Source organism: Triticum dicoccoides, chromosome 7A (assembly GCF_002162155.2).
Source record: "Triticum dicoccoides isolate Atlit2015 ecotype Zavitan chromosome 7A, WEW_v2.0, whole genome shotgun sequence".
NCBI classification, from domain to species: domain Eukaryota; kingdom Viridiplantae; phylum Streptophyta; class Magnoliopsida; order Poales; family Poaceae; genus Triticum; species Triticum dicoccoides.
Genome location: NC_041392.1, coordinates 66,299,944 through 66,320,060, shown reverse-complemented (window position 1 = coordinate 66,320,060; position 20,117 = coordinate 66,299,944). Strand labels below are relative to the sequence as shown.

The window sequence follows — 20,117 nt, the reverse complement described above, 5'->3', positions numbered from 1 at the left end:
TAAGAATAAAAATGACAAATCTAGGATGAATAGTACTGTATTTAAGAAGACAAAACATGAACAGTGGTAGAAATAACACTATTCACATACAGATTTGTCCTCTCTGTTTCTCAATATTTTGATCTAAATTTTTTAGGATATACACACATGTCTTGTGAACATCCAATTTTTTTCAGAATTTTTTGAAAAGATCTAAATGTGACTTTTTAAAACTTGTAGCATTGGAGCATGTAAAAGGTGCTATCACACACTATCACCTCATATCCACCCTACCAAGTGGTTCTCTCGAATTTGATTTGTAAAGCTCGTCCTTACAAGTACCAAGTTCTCTATCCGTTTTTATTTACTCCGCGTATTAGCGTTGTTTAAAGCCAAAATTTATAAATTTAACTAAGTTTATAGAAAAATTATCCAAATGATAAGTGCCACACATGTGGCACGAAGTAATCCGATCCTGATGTTTTTTACATCTAACGTTACCATTTAAAAAGAAAAAACAAATAAAAAAACTGAAACTTGCCATTAGAAAAGAAAGTTGCCATCCTCACTACACTTGTCACAAAAACCTTTCGTAGTTGCCATATGTTCGTGCCATAATGTGGCACTTATCAGAATCCAAATATTAATGTATAGGGTATGTCTAGTACACATCTAGATGCATCCTAATTATTGCCATTTTAAATGTTCATATTCTTTCATATATCCTGGTAACATCTTATAAAGTTTGACTTAGGTCAAAGTTAATATGCAGAATAAATAAAAATATAGGAAGTATATTTCTCAAAGTGGACCCGCGTGTAAGGGTCCGTGCATCTCATATGACAGTATTAGAACTGATACCATCGTGGCCCATATAGAGCTACATGCATATTAACCTTGCAATTTTTTTCTCAGTCAGTTTATGATCAGAATTTTTATTTCGTTGGTTTTTTGTTAATTTATTTTCCAAATAGTTTTTTTACCAAAACTAGGGTAGAGAGCAAACGCGCAGGTTCCTGGCCCATGCTTACCATATTGGCCATATTTTCCCATTTGGTTTTCATCCATTTTTTAAATTTCATCCAGTTTTTCTATTGGCAAGCTTTGATTTTTTTTCCCAAAAAATATTAGGTAAATCAAGTTTCCCAATTTCAGAAAATATTCATATAATTTAATAAACATTCAGCCATTTACATATATTTAAATTGTTCATGAATATGAAAAATGTATTCATGAGTTTTAAAATATTCATGAATTATAAAAAATGATAAAAATTTAAAATATTCATTTTTTAAATTTTATTTTTTTGAGAATATGAGAAAACATTCATGAATTGGTGAATGTGCGTAAATTAGAAAAACAAACTCATGAATGTGAAGTATGTTCTCGAATTTTGAAAAATATTAATAATTTTGAAAATATGTAAAAAGGAAATAGGAAAAGAAGAAAAGAAAGGAAACTGCTAGAATAAATCGATGTGTTGTGTGTGAACACCACAGTCTCGAGTTTCTAGTGCCGAGCTGCATCTCCGGCAACCCCATCCCAACGACTACCTGCCTGGGAGAGCAATTCTCCCAAACCATCCCTTTTTTTTTTGTGGGGTAAACCATCCCTTGAAAACCTGCACAAGGTGAGGGCAATTAGGTTTTTGGGTAGCGACTCGACGTGATTTACCAGTGACCAATGAAATGCAACACATTGCATCCTAGCTTGTCTCAACTTTGGTTAGTTTGATTCAACTTTGGTTAGTAGTTTTAGAGCAGTTTTGAGGTTAGTTTGCCAGAGCAGTGTAATGCGAAAACATTCCCCCCTTCGCAATTCAGTCAGACGCATCATGTGGATGCCTCTCTACTTACATTGTTACACTGTGTGTACCAGTAGACAGCATTGATCTGCGGCTAATGATTCTACGTTGTGCGAATTCTAGAGCTCGTTCAGCGACAGCGGATTGGTTTCAGTGTCACTTCCAGTTCATCTTTCAGTAACAAGCAGATCAGTACGCCTAAGGAGCAACTTGGAGTTAAACCTCGGTTGTTTATACATTCAGAAGACTTGCAGAGAATCTGCTTGCTCGGAAGCAAATATTTTTGAATCTCAAAGAGAGAACATTATAGAATTTCACCCAATGCTTCTATTGTGAATGAGCTCTACAAGTTACAGAATTCATAGAGAACCACACACTGCTCGCCGCGAGCTCACAAACGAGAACCGTGGGGCGCCTCGAACCCCAGGCTCGCCGCGGTCACCGGCTTGAGCAGGCTCTCCGGGCCGGCCTCGATCACCTCCACCAGCCGCGGCCACAGCCGCGTGCCGCCGACGAACCACGACCCGTCCCCGCCCGGGCAGGGCACGACCGTCACCGACGCCGACCCCAGCCGGCCGTGCCGCAGCCACGGCAGGACCAGCCTAGGCTTCCCGAACCCCAGGTCCCCGTCGATGGCGAACGGGAGCAGGCCGGAGATCACCAGCGCCGGGCTGCCCAGGCCGAGGTTCACCGCCTCCGTCCACTTCCCGCCGTCCTTGTACGCCGTCTTGTTCACCTCCACCCAGTCCACCAGCTCCTGGAACCTGTCCCTAGTCATCACCGACGCCATGGCCGCGCGCGCGGCGGCCGCCACGTCCTGCAGCGGCGCGCGCAGCAGCTCCGCCACGCTCGCCTCGCGGGACGTGTAGGTGACCACGTTGCCCATGTACAGGTCCAGCGCGCCCTCCGACGGCTCCACGCACTTGCGGCCGTCCACGATCCACGCCATCCGGCAGTTGGGGTCGGAGTCGCCGACCGCACGGGCCAGGAGCTTCCAGACGTGCGCGCACAGCGCCACGAAGCGCGAGGTGCGGTGACCATCGCCGGACGACGCCGCGATCTGGAGAGCGACGAGGTCGGCCGCGTCGATGCGGTAGAGGCGCCGCTCCATGGCCGCGGCCAGGAGGGGATTGATCATGGTCGCCGGCGTGAACCTCGCGAACTCCGCGTCCAGCGACGGGCCGTACACCGGCGGCGACCGCGGGGCGAGCAGGGAGGACCGGTCGAGCACAGGCCCGCGGGAGAGCCCCCCGCCTCCGGCGCGGACCATCTCCGCGAGGCAATTGAGCAGCACGACGAACGCGCGGCCGTCGGCGAGGAGGTGGTTGGTGGCGACGGTCAGCGCGAGCCCCCCGCACGCGAACCGGACCACCTGCAAAGACAGCGCGAGCCCCGCGTCGAACGGGATCTGGATCATGCCCAGCGAGCGGTCGACGCGCGCGAAGTCGACGGTGGCGAGAGGGACCCCGGCAGCGTCGGCGACGACTAGCTCGGCGCCGGCGTTGGAGCAGGCGACCTCGGGGACGTTGGTGTCCGGGTGGCGCACGACGCGGCCGGCGAAGGGGAAGAAGCGGGAGAGGTAGGCCGGGAGCGCCGCGCGGACGGCGGCGAGCACGGGGCCCAGGCCGCGCGGCGGGGGCGGGTAGATGCAGACGAGGTAGATGGGGAAGGGGCCGAGGAGGAGGTCGAGGTTGGAGACGGCGTGCACGGCCGGGAAGCCCGGGGGAGGGTCGGAGGCCTGGACCAGCTCCCGGGACGAGATCTGCAGGTCGAAGCGCTCCAGCGGCATCTCGCCGGCGGGTGGGGCCGAGCGCGCGCCGGGCGGCCGGCAGCAGGAGCGGCGATATCTCTGCTTATCGTCGGACAGAGCACTCTGCGTCAGCGGTGACTACACTCTGCATAAAAAAGTCTTTGGTAGCTAAGCGTGATCTTGGAGTGTAATCTACTCGGATATTTTTCTTTAAAAATAATGATCTAAACACTCTTATATTTTTCTTTTTCTTTTTTTTTTCAGAAAAACTGGCATTTTCATTGTTTTTTTAGACATTCTCGCAGGGCTTTATTTAGATTGTCGAAACAGTTACAGGAAGGAAGTTCAACTCCTCGGGCAGGCCAACCTCCGAGCAAAAGTGCATGCCTAGCGAGACTGTGAGCCTTGAAATTCGAGCTCCTAAACTCGTGGACAAAACTACAAGCAGTAAAGGCATTTTCATTGATGATGACTAGGGCGTGTTGTCTGCAATGTGGAAGACGGATCGGCTCATATGGGACACAAGGCACCGCCGCCTTCCGTGGCGTACTCATCCTCGAAGGAGTCCGCGACCTCTCCATCATCGGTGGACGTGAGGTCCACAATGGTGGCGCCGGCGCTGTCTTGGTCCCATCGGGCCGACTGATGGTTTGTCGGCGGCGCAGCTCGCGTAACGCGTTTGCCTGCAGCTGCGCCCCCGCGGTGGCTGCTTCGTGTCGAGTGGCGGCTTCAGCGCCGACGACATTGTAGATTACACGTTGTTCGACGACGAAGTTGGGGATTGCCGCGGCCATGGCCGCCACGCCATCCTCGCTCGCCCGCTCGCCGTAGATCTGGCCATCCGTCAGCCGGTGCTGCTCTAGGAGAAACAGGTTGTACCATTGTCCCTCCTACGTCTGCTGGAACGTCGATAGAGGCGTTGGCGCAGGCTGCACCTCCGCCATGGCGGCGTTGTAATGCGCCTGTGCCCACTCTATGGTGAAGCCGGCGTGCACATGAGGCGCGGGAGCCGGGGCGGTGTCGTCGAAGCCAGTCTCATCCTCGTTGTCGGAGACCTCGGGCGAGCCGGCCGGCAAGCCGACCTCGATCCGCCTGGCACGAGGCTCTGCCAGGCGGCAGCCACGCACGTGCTTCATCTTCGTGGAAAGGCTCTCCCACAGAGCTTCGCCGCCAGCAGTCAAAAGAAATAAATAAAAAACAATAATTGATTTCTCTAATAAATAATGAATATTACTGGCATTGGTATTACCTTTAAAAAGAAAATAAAAATAAAAAACTTGCACACAACTTTGCACTGAAATGACATTTTTTAAATATGCATGAATAAACATATAGTGCAACTTTCACACCTAGTGTAATTTATACATATATTCGACGGTACTTGCTTGTTTACATTTCCACTCATGCAATATGAAAAAATACCCATGCAGAAAAAGAAAACCTGAAAAAAAGAAAAAGAAAAGCAAAAGCAAAAAATGCATACAAAAAGAAAAGAAAAATTGACTTACTCCAGGGCAAGTCAAAAAAATTGGCCTAAGAATCAAGAAAAAAAATCAACTTACCCTAAACATGGCTAAGTTTGGCCTAAACACACACAATAAAATAAAAACAACACAAATCTTGACAAATAACCCACGATCAAAAATATTACTTACCCAAATTTAGAATTCAAGCAACTTACATATATATGTTTGGGGCACCTAGGTGCCTGGGCACCTAGGCCCGATATATACATACATACATCCAATTTAATAGTATAAACAAAAGTAAAAGATAAAAAAGAATGAACACAGAAAACGAAAAAAATACGAGGCTGTGGCCTCTTCTGTGCCCGGGCCCAATTCGCCCTTCCCTTCAGCGAGGGTTCCTTATGTCTCGCTGAATGCGAAATATAGGGGCGCTCATGATGAATGACGTCAATGGATGGGTTTATATTTTTTTTCTAGCATCAGTACAGACACAAGCGCTCATATACACGCGCATATACTCATCCGTATGAACGCACACACGTAGACCCTACCCCTATGAGCACCTCCGAGAGACTGAGCCGGCATATCATCTTGAGATTTACGAAGCCACCGTAGGCGCCTCGTCGTCGACGGGAACGTCTCCTCCCACTGAAAGCGCATCGCCGGGTATCCTGAAATAAATCCAGGAATAATGTGAGCACCAGGATTTGAACCCTGGTGAGTTGAGGATACCACTGTTCACCTAACCATCTCAACCACAGGTTGGTTCGCAGGATGGGTTTATGTTTGGTAGAGGTGTGCATGTGTGTGGGCTGTGTTGGGCCAGGGAGTGGGTGGGGCGTTCATGCTTGTGGAGGGGGTTCAAAATTGTCGTCCACATATATGGTAAAGGTTCCCCAAAAAAAAATCTGTGGCAAAGGTAACCTGTTCTTAGAAAAAAAAAAGTGTGGTAACTGTAACTTGTTCTTAAATTGAAATATGGTAAAGGTAACCACCAACCCCATTCCCTTGCCTATCCTTAACGAGCTTATATGTTCATATATGCCCCCAATGCGCGTTCATGTTCCTGGGGAGAATGCGATGGAATTGGTGATGGTAGTATGCTGGTATAGATGGTGGGAACGGTATCCGGTTTCCCACAACGAGAGTATTGTATCACCAGCTCGAGCAACTTTGCAAATCAGAGGTGTCGTTTTAATTGGGTAGCTGAAAAGAAGATTATTTCATAGTGGGAAACTTGCTGATCAAGGTCGGCAACGAGATGTATTAAATTGAATGTCGATGCTTCATACCACGTGGACTCAGACTGGGTGCAGGTGCGTGTGGTGCAATCCTACGCGACTCGTTAGGAAGCTTCATGGCTGCAGTTGTGGAATTTGAACATCATAACGCTCATACGATAGAGGTGTTAGTGGTGTTATTGGGGCTACGCCTAGCAGAAAAGCCTGATATCCTCTCTACTGCATTTGAGAGCGATTCTATGGAGATTTTTCAAGCTATTCAAAATCCGTCTGAGCATTGGGCGTCGGGACTAGTGATCACCGATAATTGTCGAAAGTTGATAAATTAATCCGGCAAGGTCAATATAAATTATTGTATGCGAGAAGCTAATGGGTGTGCCCATGATCTTGCACGCTTTAGTTTTGAGAGACAGGAATCAAGGGTGTGGTACGATAAACCCCCGGGATTTCCTGACCTCTTCTATTGTAAACGATATAGTTATTACTTAAGGGAGCGGCTAGTGGTCAGGTGACTGATTTTAAAACTTAGGCTGGTTACTTTTTTCTTTTCTTTTTGCAACGCAGAGGCCGCGCAGCTCACGGAGCTGGACGTGCAGGAATGTATCCGGTGCACCCGCACTTGTGGTGTTATCGGTGCACCGGATGTCATAAAATATATTTAAAAATCTAGCACGTTGACGCAACATCAATGTATGATGTCACAAAATTTGGTATAAAAATTTGAAATATTTTTTGAGACACAAAAATGACAAATTTGACATCAGTGTGATAATGGGCCAAATCTAAGGCCGAGTTATGTTATGTACTATTTAGTGTTGAAGTTTTCTATTTTTGTTTTTCGAGTTATGTTGTGAATTTTGACTTGAAATTTTGTGACAACCTACATTGCTGTTGTGTGAGTGTGTTAACTTTTTTCAGATTTTTTTGAACATTTTAAAAGCACAATATGAGTTTCGTGCATCGGTGGCAGCACAAGCTCCAGTGCATCAGATATTTTCCCCAGGACGTGCCTGCTGTGTCGTTCCTCTTGAAACTAAACCGTGCAAGATCATGGGCAGGGCTTTTGCACTGCATGGGCTTGGTGAAAGCTCTGCACTTAATGCTCCAATACGACGACAACAATACTTATATCTTAGAGCTAATGACCAATCATGTGGTTGTACGTAACCATATTCTTAATTCTAAATTAAACAAACAAACAAAATTAAAGGATGAATAATATTATGCACCTATCTATAGCATAATAAAACATAAAAACTTCTACTTTTTCTAGAGTTCTCATCCTCTATACTAATATACTAACGTAAGAATAGCATAAAAAAGTTTTCTCGGAAAATTTTTAGTGTCATTAGTATTGTCCTTTTAAACAAAATTAAACTAATAAGGACAACACACAATTTAAACAGAAATTACGCTTTTCCTTAATATGAAAGATAATCATATAATGGTGGGATTTTCGCAAGACGGAAGTTATCTAAGAACGAATGAATCAGTGACATTGCTATTACCCTTAAAGGAGAAAGCAATAAAGTAAAAAAAATCAAATAATCAAAATAATGAAGTTTTCTAAAGAATGAATCAGTGGCATTCATATAAATCTTTAAGAAAAAAGAAACTGAAAAAACAAATAATAGAAATTTTGCTCACAATTTACACATAAAATGCACTTTTCTATAGTATGCAAAACTAAGCATATAATAGAAGAATTTTCATAAAATAAAAGTTTCCTAAGAATGAATTAATTAATGGCATTCGTATTACCATTAAAGTAGACAGAAATTGAAACAAAAACAAAATCAAAATAATGAAGTTTTTTAAAGAAGAATGAATTAGTTGCATGGTATTACTTAAACCCGGGCAAACGTCGGGCCGGGTTGGGTTCGGGCCGGGCTTAACAAAGCCCGAAGATAAAATCCCAAGCCCGAGCCCGGCCCGAAGTACATGAACAGTGACATATTTTAATTAAATTAATCATTTTCGGGATATTATATTAATTTATTATACCTATATTTTGAACAAAATATGTTTTAATACATATTTCGGGCTTTATTCGGGCTTTCGGGCCGGGCTTTGGTCAGAAAATGGAGCCCGAGCCCGGCCCAAATGTCGGGCTTCGGGTTCAGGCCGGCGGGCCGGGTTGCCCATGACCGGGTCTAGTACTACTCTTTAAGAAATACAAAAAGAAATAAGTACTAAAACAAAATCAAAATAATGAGGTTTTCTAGGAAGGAAGGAATTATTGGCTTTGGCATTGTCCTTCAAGAAGAAAGAAAATGAATTCAAACAAAAAAAATCAAACAATGAAGTTTCCTAAGAAAGAATGAATTATTGGCATTGGTATTACCCTTTAGTAAAAAAGAAAATGAAAAAAAATATGTGAAATAAACAATAACAAAATTTGCACACAATATACCAAAAATTGCACTTGTTTAATACTCTCCGGTCCCAATACTCTCCGATTGTTCTCTCAAACAAAAAAAAAATCTCCAATTGTTTCGCGAATTCGTGATTAAAGCGCTTGGTCATCTACAAGAACTACGTGAGTCAGTCTACACAGTCCATAGTATGCATCAAACGCTACATAGTAATCCTCTGTGCACATTTCGCTCGAAATGAAAACCAAAGGAAACGTCACAGGCAAGCTATCACCGGAGCGAAGAAGAGACAATTACACGTTTCTATGGGAAATCAGTTCCAGGACAGGACATCATGGATACATGCCCGCTTACCACGCCTCGCCACAAGCCGGATCGCTTATCAAAGTGGTGTTGTTGCGATGGTGGTAGCACGGACCGCGAGCTCTGCAAGCTCTGGTGCCGCTGAGACAGCGGCATCGCTGCCTGAGAGCTCTTGTGTTGCCGCCTCAAGCTCCGGCGCTGCTGCGGGACGCACCGTAGACCGTGAGGTCTGTTGCTGCTATGACGACTGACTCCCCCAACTGGAGCCTCAGTTGCTGCTGGTGTTGCTGCAAGTTCTGGTGGTGCTGTAACGGCGGCATCGTGAACTGCGAGCTCCGTTGCTGCTACTCCCTCCATTTTAAAATAGATGACTCAATTTTATACTAACTTTATACTAAAGTTAGTATAAAATTGAGTCATCTATTTTGAAACGGAGGAAGTAGAACGATGACCCCTTGGAGGCTTGGACTGCAAGTTCTGGTTCTGCTGCAACGGTGCCAACAGTAAGCTCGGGCGTTGCCGCAAGCTCTGGCGCTCCTGCAACACTGACGTCAGGACTGCAAGCTCTAATGCCGCTGTAACAACGACGGTGTTGTGGACTATGAGCTCTGTCGCTGCTGGGACGGCGACTCCTCGGACTGGAAGCTCTGGTCCTGTTGCAACAGCGACGTCACAGACTTCAAGCTCTGGTTCTGCTGCAACGATCCCGCCAGTAAGCTCGGGCATTGCGGCATGCTTTGGTGCTCCTGCAACAGCGACGTCGCAGACTTCGTCAAGCTCTGGTTCTGCTGCAACGATCCCGGCAGTAAGCTCGGGCGTTGCGGCAAGCTTTGGTGCTCCCGCAACAGCGATGTCGCAGACTTCGTCAAGCTCTGGTTCTGCTGCAACGATCCCGGCAGTAAGCTCGGGCGTTGCGGCAAGCTTTGATGCTCCTGCAACACCGACGTCGCAGACTTCAAGCTCTGGTTGTGATACAACGATCCCAGTAGTAAGCTTGGGCGTTGCGGCAAGCTTTGCTGCTTCTGCAACAGCGACGTCACAGACTTCAAGCTCTGATTCTGCTGCAATGATCCCGGCATTAAGCTCGGGCATTGCAGCAAGCTTTCGTGCTCCTGCAACAGAGATGTCGCGGACTTCAAGCTCTGGTGGTGATGCTCCGGGGCAAGGGAGGGTGCCGAGCCGGTCCCTGCGTTGGTGTGGCGGGCACGATAGCCAGCGGCGAACTGCTCCGCCAAGCCGACGACTACGACCCAGGCGGTGATCCTGTTCTCAACCCTCTGGAACTTGGCAGTCGTCGTGTCGCTGGTCACCAGCTTCATGAGCTCCGCACCGAAACCGCCCGGCTGCTGGGACTCGACAAGCTCGAGCGCTTCTTCGAGCGCAGCCTTCAGCATCCCCAGCGAGGGCGTTCTCATCCTCGCCGCGCTCGGGTCAGCCCCGACGGGCGCCCACGCCCATTACCACACGCCCACCCCGGTCGGCCTCCTGGGCCACTGCCGGGTGGGGCCCGATGCCCCTGGGCCACTGACGTAGGGGCCCCACACCCTCCTAAAACGAAAATAAAAGAAAATGAAAATGTAATTAGTAAATTTATTAATTAGTTAATTAATTAATTAGTAAATTAATTAAGTTAACTAATCTTGTTTAAATTAATCTAATTAATTAGTTAATTTAATTAAACAATAATTAATTAGCTAAACCTAATTAATCTAAACAGTGTATGACATGCAGGACCCACACGTAGTTGACCCAGTCAACTGCACAGTTGACTGCTGACGTCAGCATGATGTCATGCTGATGTCATCTTTTACTATTCTGGATAATGTTGAAGTAAATAATTAAATTCCAGAAAATTAATAAAAACTTTAGAAAATCATATTAAATAAACCATAGCTCGGTTGGAAAAACTTTGTACATGAAAGTTGCTTAGAATGACGACGAACCCGGATACGCAACCGGTTCGTCCGCCACACGTCCCTAGCATAGCAAACCTGCAACCGTCCCCCTCCGTTTCATCTGTCCGAAAATGCCTAACTCCGGGAAAACTTTCCCGGATGTTTCCCCCCTTCGTCAGTATCGCCTAGTACCGCGTTAGATCACCCCTGGCACCGCGTTTTGCCTTGTTATATTTTTGTGATGCTTGTTTGCCCCGTATTTACTATTTCTCCCCCTCTTCCTCCCCGGTAGTGTTGAGATGGTTTGGGCGCCGTGTCCTCTTCATTTTTGGTTCTATAGCAGCTTCACCAGTCTCGGTGCCGGTCTCAGCGCCGCTCTTGGTGCCGGTGTCGGTCTCAGCGTCGGTCTTAGCGCCGGTCTCAGTCTCGGATGTGACAGGTGGGCATTGCAACAACCGTTGCTCCTCGAGAAGGTTCAAATAGCCGTCTACCGCCTCATAGATGTTGCAATCACCAGAACCCTATCCTTCATCGTCGCTAGTCATGTTTCCTATGATTAAATCTAGTTAATTAATTCTAGACCTAATAAAATGAATAATGATGTTAAAAAAGGCCTATGTTTTGCAGGAATGTTGATTCATTCCCGGTGCGCCAAATCCTGGGCACTCGATATATCCTAGTTTGTAGCACAAGTCATATCGAAATTTACAGAAAATTTCGGCATGACCTTTGCTACAATATGTACAAATCGAGCACCTGAAATTTGCCGGAACGAAAATGAATCAACATTCCGGCAAAACATAGGCCACTCGGCTTTATTCTCTGCAAACAACAAAAGGCCACTTGGGCACAATCGAACCACTTCAATGAAAAGATATAACATGACCATTTCAATGAAAAGATATAATCAACAATAATGGAATATGCAAATGAACATCAATGACATATATCATATAATATCAATCATGTTTTTTGTTTATATAGCAACAATTACTTTAACCAAGTTTTTGAAAAGAAAAACAATTCTGTTTTTTGTTTATAGCTAAATGCCATAGCTACTGTTTTTATTTATAGCTAAAAGTCTAGGAAGGGATCATCTTTAAAATAAAACTTGTCTATATTCTTTTCCTTGAAAAATAGTGGTCTTTTCAAAAACCAAAAACATTTGCAAAATGACCTCACTATACACTTCTCTGCCTAGGACAGAACCCAAATTCTGTTCTAGCTATTCCTCTCTCTCACACACACACACACATTTTTTTCATCCAAATTTTTAGAGCAAATATTCCAACAATACTTGACCTTATTAGAAATTGCAAAGGAACTCCATTTTCTCTAACCCTTCTGACCTCATCAAAATTTCCACGGCAAGACCTTAGTACCTACCCCAATTTCTTCAGAAATATTCAGGTCCATAGTCCAAATAATTCAAATTTCATTTGAATGAAATTTGGACCAGATTCAGGTCCATAGTCCAAATATTTTTTTATCTAAATGCTACTATTTTTTGTTTGTAGCCTCTATTAATTTAAAGCTAAATGCTACTATTATTTATATACCCTCTGTTAATTTAAAACTAAATGGAATTACTGTTTAGGAATTTTCATAAAAATTTGCCATAGCTAATTTCCTAAAAAATTGCTAATTTTTTCCCTAAATGATAAAAAAATTCCTATCGTCCTAAACAAATCTAGGGTTCATATGAACACCTAGGGTTCATATGAACATCATCAAAACAACATCATATAAAATTTGCCCTAGCTAGCAGAGAGAGAGAGAGGGGGCAGGGGAGAGGAGAGGGAGAGGCTTACGGTCGGCGGTTCGGGCGGCGACGGTCCAGGAAGGGCTCGGGCGGCGGCGGCGAGGTCAAGTGCGGCGGCGGTGAGGTCGAGGGCGATGGCCGGCGTCGAGGGCGTGCTTGGGCGTAGGGCGATCGACGGCGGCGATAGATCGAGTAGGGGGATAGGGGGAGAGGGGTGAAAAAGACTTAGCAAAATCTTGAGCCCGCGCGTGGTTAAGTCAAAATAGCAGTAGCGCTGGTAGGAAAAAAACGCTATAGCTAAGTTAGCTATAGGGCTTTCCACCAAAACGTGGTACTGCTACAGGAAGTAGCTATTTATTTTCCTTTTTCTTTTCCTTTTATCTAAGGAACTTAGCTATAGCGCAGGCATACAAAAAGCGCTACTGCTAAAGTAGCTATAGCGCTTTCTGAGAACAAGCGCTACTGCTATGCCTTTCTCCTTTATTTTTTTCTTTTGTTTTTCTTTACATTTCTTTTTTTATTTCTCATTTTTCTATTTCTTTCATTTTCATTTACTTTTCTATTTTTTTTCTTAGCAGTAGCGCTCTACATCAGAAACGCGCTACTATAAGGCACTTAGCGGTAGCGTGCTTTCTACAGGATCGTTACTACTATTGCTAGCCTACCGGTAACAGTATGGGAATTATAATAGTAGCGCTTTTACCTGCAGACGCGCTACTGCTACAATCATAGCTGTAGCGCGCTTTATTGACACGCGCTATTACTAAGTAGCAGTGGTGCTTTGTTCTGACCAGCGCTACTGTTATACCTCTGTATATAAGGTATTCCCTAGTAGTGACAACAGAATGTTGCGAACAAGATACATAGTCCACTTCACGGGTCAAAAAAAAAAGCTTGCGATAACTTTGTTAATGATCAACTTGCGTTAAAAAAAGAACTCAAGGAAAGCTCGCGTGCTCTTCTCTCCCCTAGGCTACGAACGCGTATACATCACCCATTGTTTTGTGTTTCCGTGTGGACTTAGAAAAATGCCGTTGCTAGACATGAGTCGTGGCGAAAAAGATAGGTACCTGGGTCAAGCAAAGCAAGGACGCCGTTGCATCAATCACCCATTTTTTTTGGCATCAATCCTCCCCCCCTCCCCCGTGTCGCCTCCTCTGAGGCGACTCGGGGGTAACCCTAGCACCGCCACCGCGGTTCCACCCCCCTCTTCCTCCTCTTCGCCGCTGCCAGAGGGGCGCCCGGCGCTCGGCGCGCGTCCCTGATGATGGTGGCGGCGGGGATCTGGCGCCTCCTCCTCGGATGGAGGGCTGATGGTGGCGGCGGGGATCTGGCGCCTCCTCCTCGGATGGAGGGCTGCGGGCCCCGGGGCGGCGGCCTTGGTCGGCGGCGTGCGGCGCGGCCTGGGCGGCAGGTGGCGCCGGCGGGTGCTGGTGGGTGGCCTCCCACGGCTGCGTGGGCAGCGTGGAGGTCACGGTCGATGGCGCAGCGGCGGCACCTCGCAGTCCGCCGGGCTCCATGGTGAAGCTTCGGTGCCGGCCCGATCTGCTCCGATCCGTGCCGGCGCTGGTCCCTGGCAATGGCGTCCATCGTCCCGTGGTGCCGGATGGCCGGATCTGGCGTTTGGTTGTGGTTCCGGGGGAAACCCCTGGCCGGCGCGGCGGCCCCCCAAAGTCGATGTCTTTGACGCCGAGCCCCTCCTTGGAGGCTTTGGGGTGGACCCTTCCCCTCCCGTCTCCTCCCTGAGCTCCGGCGAAAGCCATTTCTCCCCTGGTCTGGGCGTCGACGGCACCTCGGTGGCGTGTTCCTTCTTGAAGGCCGCGGTCGGGAGTTGCTCTTGGTGGTGGAGCAGTTGGTGTCTCGGCTCCAAAGCATGGCGGCCTGGTTGTCCTGCTCTTCTTCTTCGGTCTTCGTCATGGATGCGCGCCTTCGTCCGACAGCTCGCGTCCCTTGCTCCGTGCTGCCGCTGCCAGATTGGTTCTCGTCAGGATGGTCTTCCGTTGCTCGTGGGTCAGCGTTGGCTGCTTCTCCTTTGGCAGCTCGGTCACCTGGAGCTGGGCTATGTGTAGCCACTCTGCTGGTCGCCGGTGCGGCACCCATCGAGCCTGGGTGAAAGGGTAGTGGCCCTTTGCGACGGTGGAGACAGCTCAAGTGTTGCCCAAGTTTGGCCATGGATGTAACCGGCGCTCAATGCTTGCACGGCATGTCCCTCCTCCCAAGTACCTAGTTGGCTAGTTGGCGTAGGCGTAGTGATGGGCGTCGGCAACGATGCTCCATTGTTGTCATTGTGCCGTTCTGCCTTGCTCTATGTATCTTCTTTCCGCTTTGCATTGCATTCTTCTCTTTGTAATGTGGTGCCCCTGTAATCTTGGCCGGTTGATGGCTTTGTTAATTCAAAGTCGGGCTAGGTTCGAGCTCTTCTCGGACTCGGCCGACGCCTTTTCTCTAAAAAAGGACGCCGTTGCATAGCATTGTCCTCTGAGACCATGAGAGTGCCCTTCACGCCGTCCGTTTCCTAGTGTCGTGTCGCGGGGCCTTTTGACACTCTTCGCGTCGTCCAATTTGTCCGAAGGTGCACCCCGGCGACCCGCCTCGGGGGTCCACGACAAGTGGACTGTGGGCGTTGTCAGGGCTAGCGTCATGTGGAGATTTTGGCCTGGACAGCTGACATGGGATAAAAAAGTGTAACGGCGGTTGCCCTGCCCGGTGCATATGGCAAAGGGCGGGTTAGCCACTAGCCAGTGCCCTATCTAGCACATCCGAACTCGGCCTGGAGGGAAACTGTTGTGCACAGGACGATGCATGCACGGACGAAATATGGATCATGTCCATATCTTAAACGGCGCTGATTTGCTAAAAGATGCTACCTAACACACGATTTGATCCGTCGTCCAGATTTCATCCGAAAATCTATCGTCCATGTGGCACTGCTCTTTTGCCCAATTTAAGAACCAAACCAGTACAATACCACGACCACACAACCTGAACACCCGAACCGGCCGAAACGGGAGGCTTTGCTCCCCGCGGGAAAGAGAGGAAGCCTCCGACAAGCAACAACCTCTCTAGGCGGAGGAGGAGGAGGAGCTCGTCCACACCCCCTGAGCAAGCCTTTCCTCGCCCCGCCGGGGACGACGATAGTAAGGTGGTTGCCGCCGCCGCCGCGGGATATCGAGCTTTTCCCCTCTCTGGGCAGCCACGCCCCCGTCTCACTGTCCTTGTTCGTGGCATGCGTTGCAGCCACCGTGGCACCCGCCCCGACCATGTGTTCGGTGTGCGGCCGCAAGCCCAAAGCGGTCAGCCAGGAGCCCAATGCTTCCGCAGACGCAAATGCCTCCGACGCCTTCGGGAGCCAGGGCGGCACGGAGGGGAAGGAGCGGGAGGAGGAGGTGGTGACGCTGCCGCCAGAGCTAGCCACGCATGGGCAAACATGAAAAAACTCGGTAACCACACGATTTTTTCAGTAGTGGTAACTTGTATACTTGCATATAATTACGGCTAAGTTGACAAAATAGATTACACCGGTGCAAGCCCTACTTTTCTCAAACATGTTTGGGATGCTTTTTCTCTCTAAAATTAGTTTTGCCCGAAACTGCTGTGCACACGACGGTGCACGGACGAAATCTCGACCACGTCCATCTTAGGCCTCCTTTGGTTTAGAGGAATTTCATAGGAATTCTAGAGAATAGAATTATTATAGGATTGTTTCCTTTAGAGCCCTTTGGTTCATAGGATGGATTCCTATTCCTACATAGGATTGGTTCCTATCCTCCACATTTCATAGGAAAATAAAGAAGAGCCTAGACTCAATGAAAAAATTCCTTTAATGCAACCAAATGACATCTTGTTTCCTATTCCTACTCATAGGATTTGAGATACATGTCATCTCATTTTCTACAAGATTCCTATTCCTATGATAATCCTATCCTATGAACCAAAAGAGGCCTTAAACGGTGCTGATTTGCTAAAGGACGCTACCCGGAGGGCTGCTCGGTCCTTCGCTTAAGGCAGTTAATTATGATTTGCTACGAGTTCGCTGCTTTACGCCACACATCGGCCGCCGCGCATATTTCCCTGCCTCTCGATTTGCTTCCAGCCCTTGTGCACGTTAAATAGCACGGTCGCTCATTTAGAGAGTTTGTCCGCTCATTTACAGAGTACCACATACACCAAAAATCAACTGGAGCCTGAACAACCACGCAAAACTACCTCCCTTTGAGCTCCAGAGTGGAGTCCACTTCTTTCTACTAGTGTACACCAAAAGTCCCTTAAAAAATCATCGTGCACGTTTATGCAGCTGTTCTCTACCCCAGTTCTGCACAGAAGGTTGACGCGCCGAACCAATTTGAGGATGCTGTATGTTCTTCATAGCTCGCTTTTGCTGGACTTTGCAGGCTTCTTCTTCCCCTTCCACCAATTCTTCACCGCCTTGGACACCTTGCTCACATGCCCTTTCAGTTTCTTGCCGGTATCCTTGATCTGTTTCACCACCTGTTGCTTCAGGTCTTTCTTTTGCGGACCCTTGTTTTTCAGAATGTTTCCCTGCAAGGAGCAGAGGAAATACGATTAACCCTCAGCAGTTCAAATAAACATATTTCGCTGAGAAGTCACGGAGAACTGTGAGGAGCCAGCCCTAGTAACATATTTGGGTAACCTATGGTAACATACCAAGTTCTTGGGTAAGCTATCCTCGTCTTCATCGTCATCTTCATCATCCTCATCACCTTCAACGCCAAAGTTGTTCTTCATCAGATCGTCTCTGGAGTACATCTTCATGTTTGGGGCTCCTGGCATGCCCTGTCATCAACAATAGTGTAATGTAACAGTTGTATTTTTGCATATTCTTGGATATAGTTACACATGTTACAGCTAAAATATGTACCTCCATTGATCTCATTATCTTCTCCATCTCAGCATCCTTTGAGGGCTTTGCTGCAAAGGGTTCTCCAGGGACCCGGTCCTGCAATTTTTAAAATTGATGTGTATCAGAAATGCCTGCAAAGGGTTCTCAAAACCTAACATCCAGATACTTCTTAGCAGCAGACAGTTAACTGTTACAACTTACAAGCAGAGCATTCAAACAGGCATTATAATCAGGTCCTAAATCATGCCCTGGTTTTATGAAGTATCTGCTTACATGGCTGGAGGTTCTATAAACTCCTTCTTTTACTTCTAGGAAAGGTTTCTTTTAGTCTATCTTATATGGAATTTGTATCAATGCGCATTAGCACATATTAATTAAAAAAACTGAATTTACTAGACAGCAGACAGATCAGATGCATTTCTGTGTGGTCTAGTGTTCTGCTCTTAATATCATATTTTAACTACCTCTGAGTTAAGTTGGCCAACATGGAAGTAAACCTGCCTAGTAAAGCTATGGTGAGCTAAAGACCTGGAAAGATAACAGATAAAGCTCGACCAAGACTAGTATAGTATCCATGTCCATATTTGACCTGCACCAAAATTTGCCCCTATTTCCTTGATGCAAGTACCAAAATAAAGCCATCTTGCAAATTCCATGATTGATCATCACTACGACGTGTACTCAGTGGCAGGGAAGAAGACTCTAATTTGACATTTATTTCACACTGAAGTGGTAAAGCCTGCCTACTTGCCCAATATTCATAGATAATAACCTAATTAAGGGGGCAGAAACAAGACTGGAAATGCTTACTTTTGGAACTGGTGGTGGATCTGCAGCACATGCTTTGGTAATATCTTTGCAGACAAACTTTATCAGCTGATCAACTGAAGGCTTATTTGTGTAGACAAACTCAGCAACATCGGTATCAGCATAACCCATCACCTAAAAAGAGTTTTGTTCAGTAAAGCACAACATATCACATAGTTCAACAGAAATAATGGTGCTGCCTTATGGCCTTCTAACTAGAATAAATATTGTGGAAAGAAAAACACCAACTAATTTGAAGAATTGGCATAGATAAATCATGATTCATTTTAGATGAGTATCATCACAATATCATTTACTCAACAGTGATGTTTAGTTCATGAAAGATTATCACCTCTAAAGAAACCAAGATCTTAGTATGTTAATAAGTTCTAGACAGTACAATTGTATAAATGCATAATAAACTAGATATGAATCGATCTTCACCTCCTGGCATGCACGCTCAATGGTCTTGCATTCCGAGTTACAGTGCCCTTCCTCATCTTGGTCCACAAGCTGCAAAATACTTTGATGGATTAGAATGTGACTGAGATGCTAGGTTTGTGCAAGTATCACACCTACTGAAGATGAATTCTGTTTGATATAAAAATTTCAATGGTATTTCCAGGAGGAAACAGAACTAGCTACATGTGGCTATAAATTATGAACTAAAAGAGTCAATTTCTCCACTGAGTCAACGAATAAGGAACTTCCTAAATGAAACCATCCAATTCATACTGTCGTTCAGATTGCCAATCTGTTTGATAACTGTTTCGTTGAATTCCAATTATGGCCACTTTGGTATACAAAGTATACGATCTGAGTCGCATTATTTACTTAGCATTTTGCATTGCACTTGCTGGCGGTGAAGCAGATTTGAAATCTTTTGGAGCCTGGAGGCGCACCAGCAGTAAGCAGTTCATAGCTCACACTCAGAGCAATTTCCCGTCAGCAGAATTAAAAAACGCACGAATCCGCCTAAGTTGCAGCAGATTTACCTCGAGCTTATCGCCCTTCTCGACGATGTCGATCCGGAGCATCCAGTCCGCCTCCTGCTTCTTCAGGTTGCACACATTCTCCGCGATGTCGATGATCTCGATCTCCGGCACCTAAAATCCCACACACATAAACTCTCTCGACTTCATCAGCCGGCTCAGAATTCTCCCTCCTAACCAGATGAGCAGAAGAGTCACAGTACCTTCTTGGAGGACGGAAGGGCTTGCTGCTTGGCGGCGACCTGCGCGGAGATCTCCCGCGCGATCCGCTCGCAGACCTGGCACCGGATGTACGGCACGTCCTCCCGCCTCGCCGCCGTCGCCGGCTTCTTCTGCCCCGCCGCCTCCGCCGCGGGCGCCACCAGCAGGAGGAGCACGGCCGCCAGGGCCACGGCGACCACCACCAGGGCAGCGCTTCCTCTCGCCATCTCTTCTTCCTCTTCAGCTCGGTCAGTGGCTGGCTGCAGTCTTGAAGCGGTGGCGGGCGAGATCCCGGCCGTCGGTTGGCGCGTGGGGCGCGTGATCGGACGGCTCGGGACGCGTGACGGAGCGTGGCGGCGCCGGCCAGTGGGAGGGAGGCACGTCGGACGCGTGACGTGGTTCGACGGAGGAGCACGGCGCGGTGCGTGACTCGGATGCCCGGCGGCCGTGGGCCGTGGGCCGCACAAGGAGAACCGAGGTAGCCAGGCCCGGTCCGATCGATGGTGTAGATCGGCGCTCAGTGCGTTCGAAAAAAAAAACATCTACTCCTCCTGCATTTTCTCCGACTCGCTGCCGCGGGCGAGTCCGGCCGCCGGCGATGCGGGGCCCGCACAGCCGCCCCCAGTGCACGCCGGCCCACCAGGCGGGCGCCCTCCTCCTGGTCGCCGTCACCTCCCT

General features: G+C 47.4%; 2 protein-coding genes across 2 annotated transcripts; both read right to left on the bottom strand.

Moving 5' to 3' along the window:
• Nucleotides 1-1,993: 1,993 nt before the first annotated feature.
• LOC119328016 (rosmarinate synthase-like) lies at nt 1,994-3,676 on the bottom strand. The gene has a single exon (XM_037601060.1). It carries the CDS (start codon nt 3,570-3,572, stop codon nt 2,175-2,177), a length of 1,398 nt encoding a protein of 465 aa, XP_037456957.1. The 5' UTR covers nt 3,573-3,676; the 3' UTR covers nt 1,994-2,174.
• Nucleotides 3,677-16,660: 12,984 nt separating this feature from the next.
• On the bottom strand, nt 16,661-19,689 carry LOC119328540 (nucleophosmin-like). The gene is made up of 7 exons (XM_037601515.1): nt 19,442-19,689; nt 19,242-19,352; nt 18,691-18,759; nt 18,250-18,381; nt 17,458-17,535; nt 17,244-17,372; nt 16,661-17,117 (listed from the first exon to the last, which is right to left on the bottom strand). The coding sequence occupies exons 1-7, from the start codon at nt 19,664-19,666 to the stop codon at nt 16,941-16,943; spliced, it is 921 nt and encodes a 306-aa protein (XP_037457412.1). The 5' UTR covers nt 19,667-19,689; the 3' UTR covers nt 16,661-16,940.
• Between the last annotated feature and the right edge of the window lie 428 nt (nt 19,690-20,117).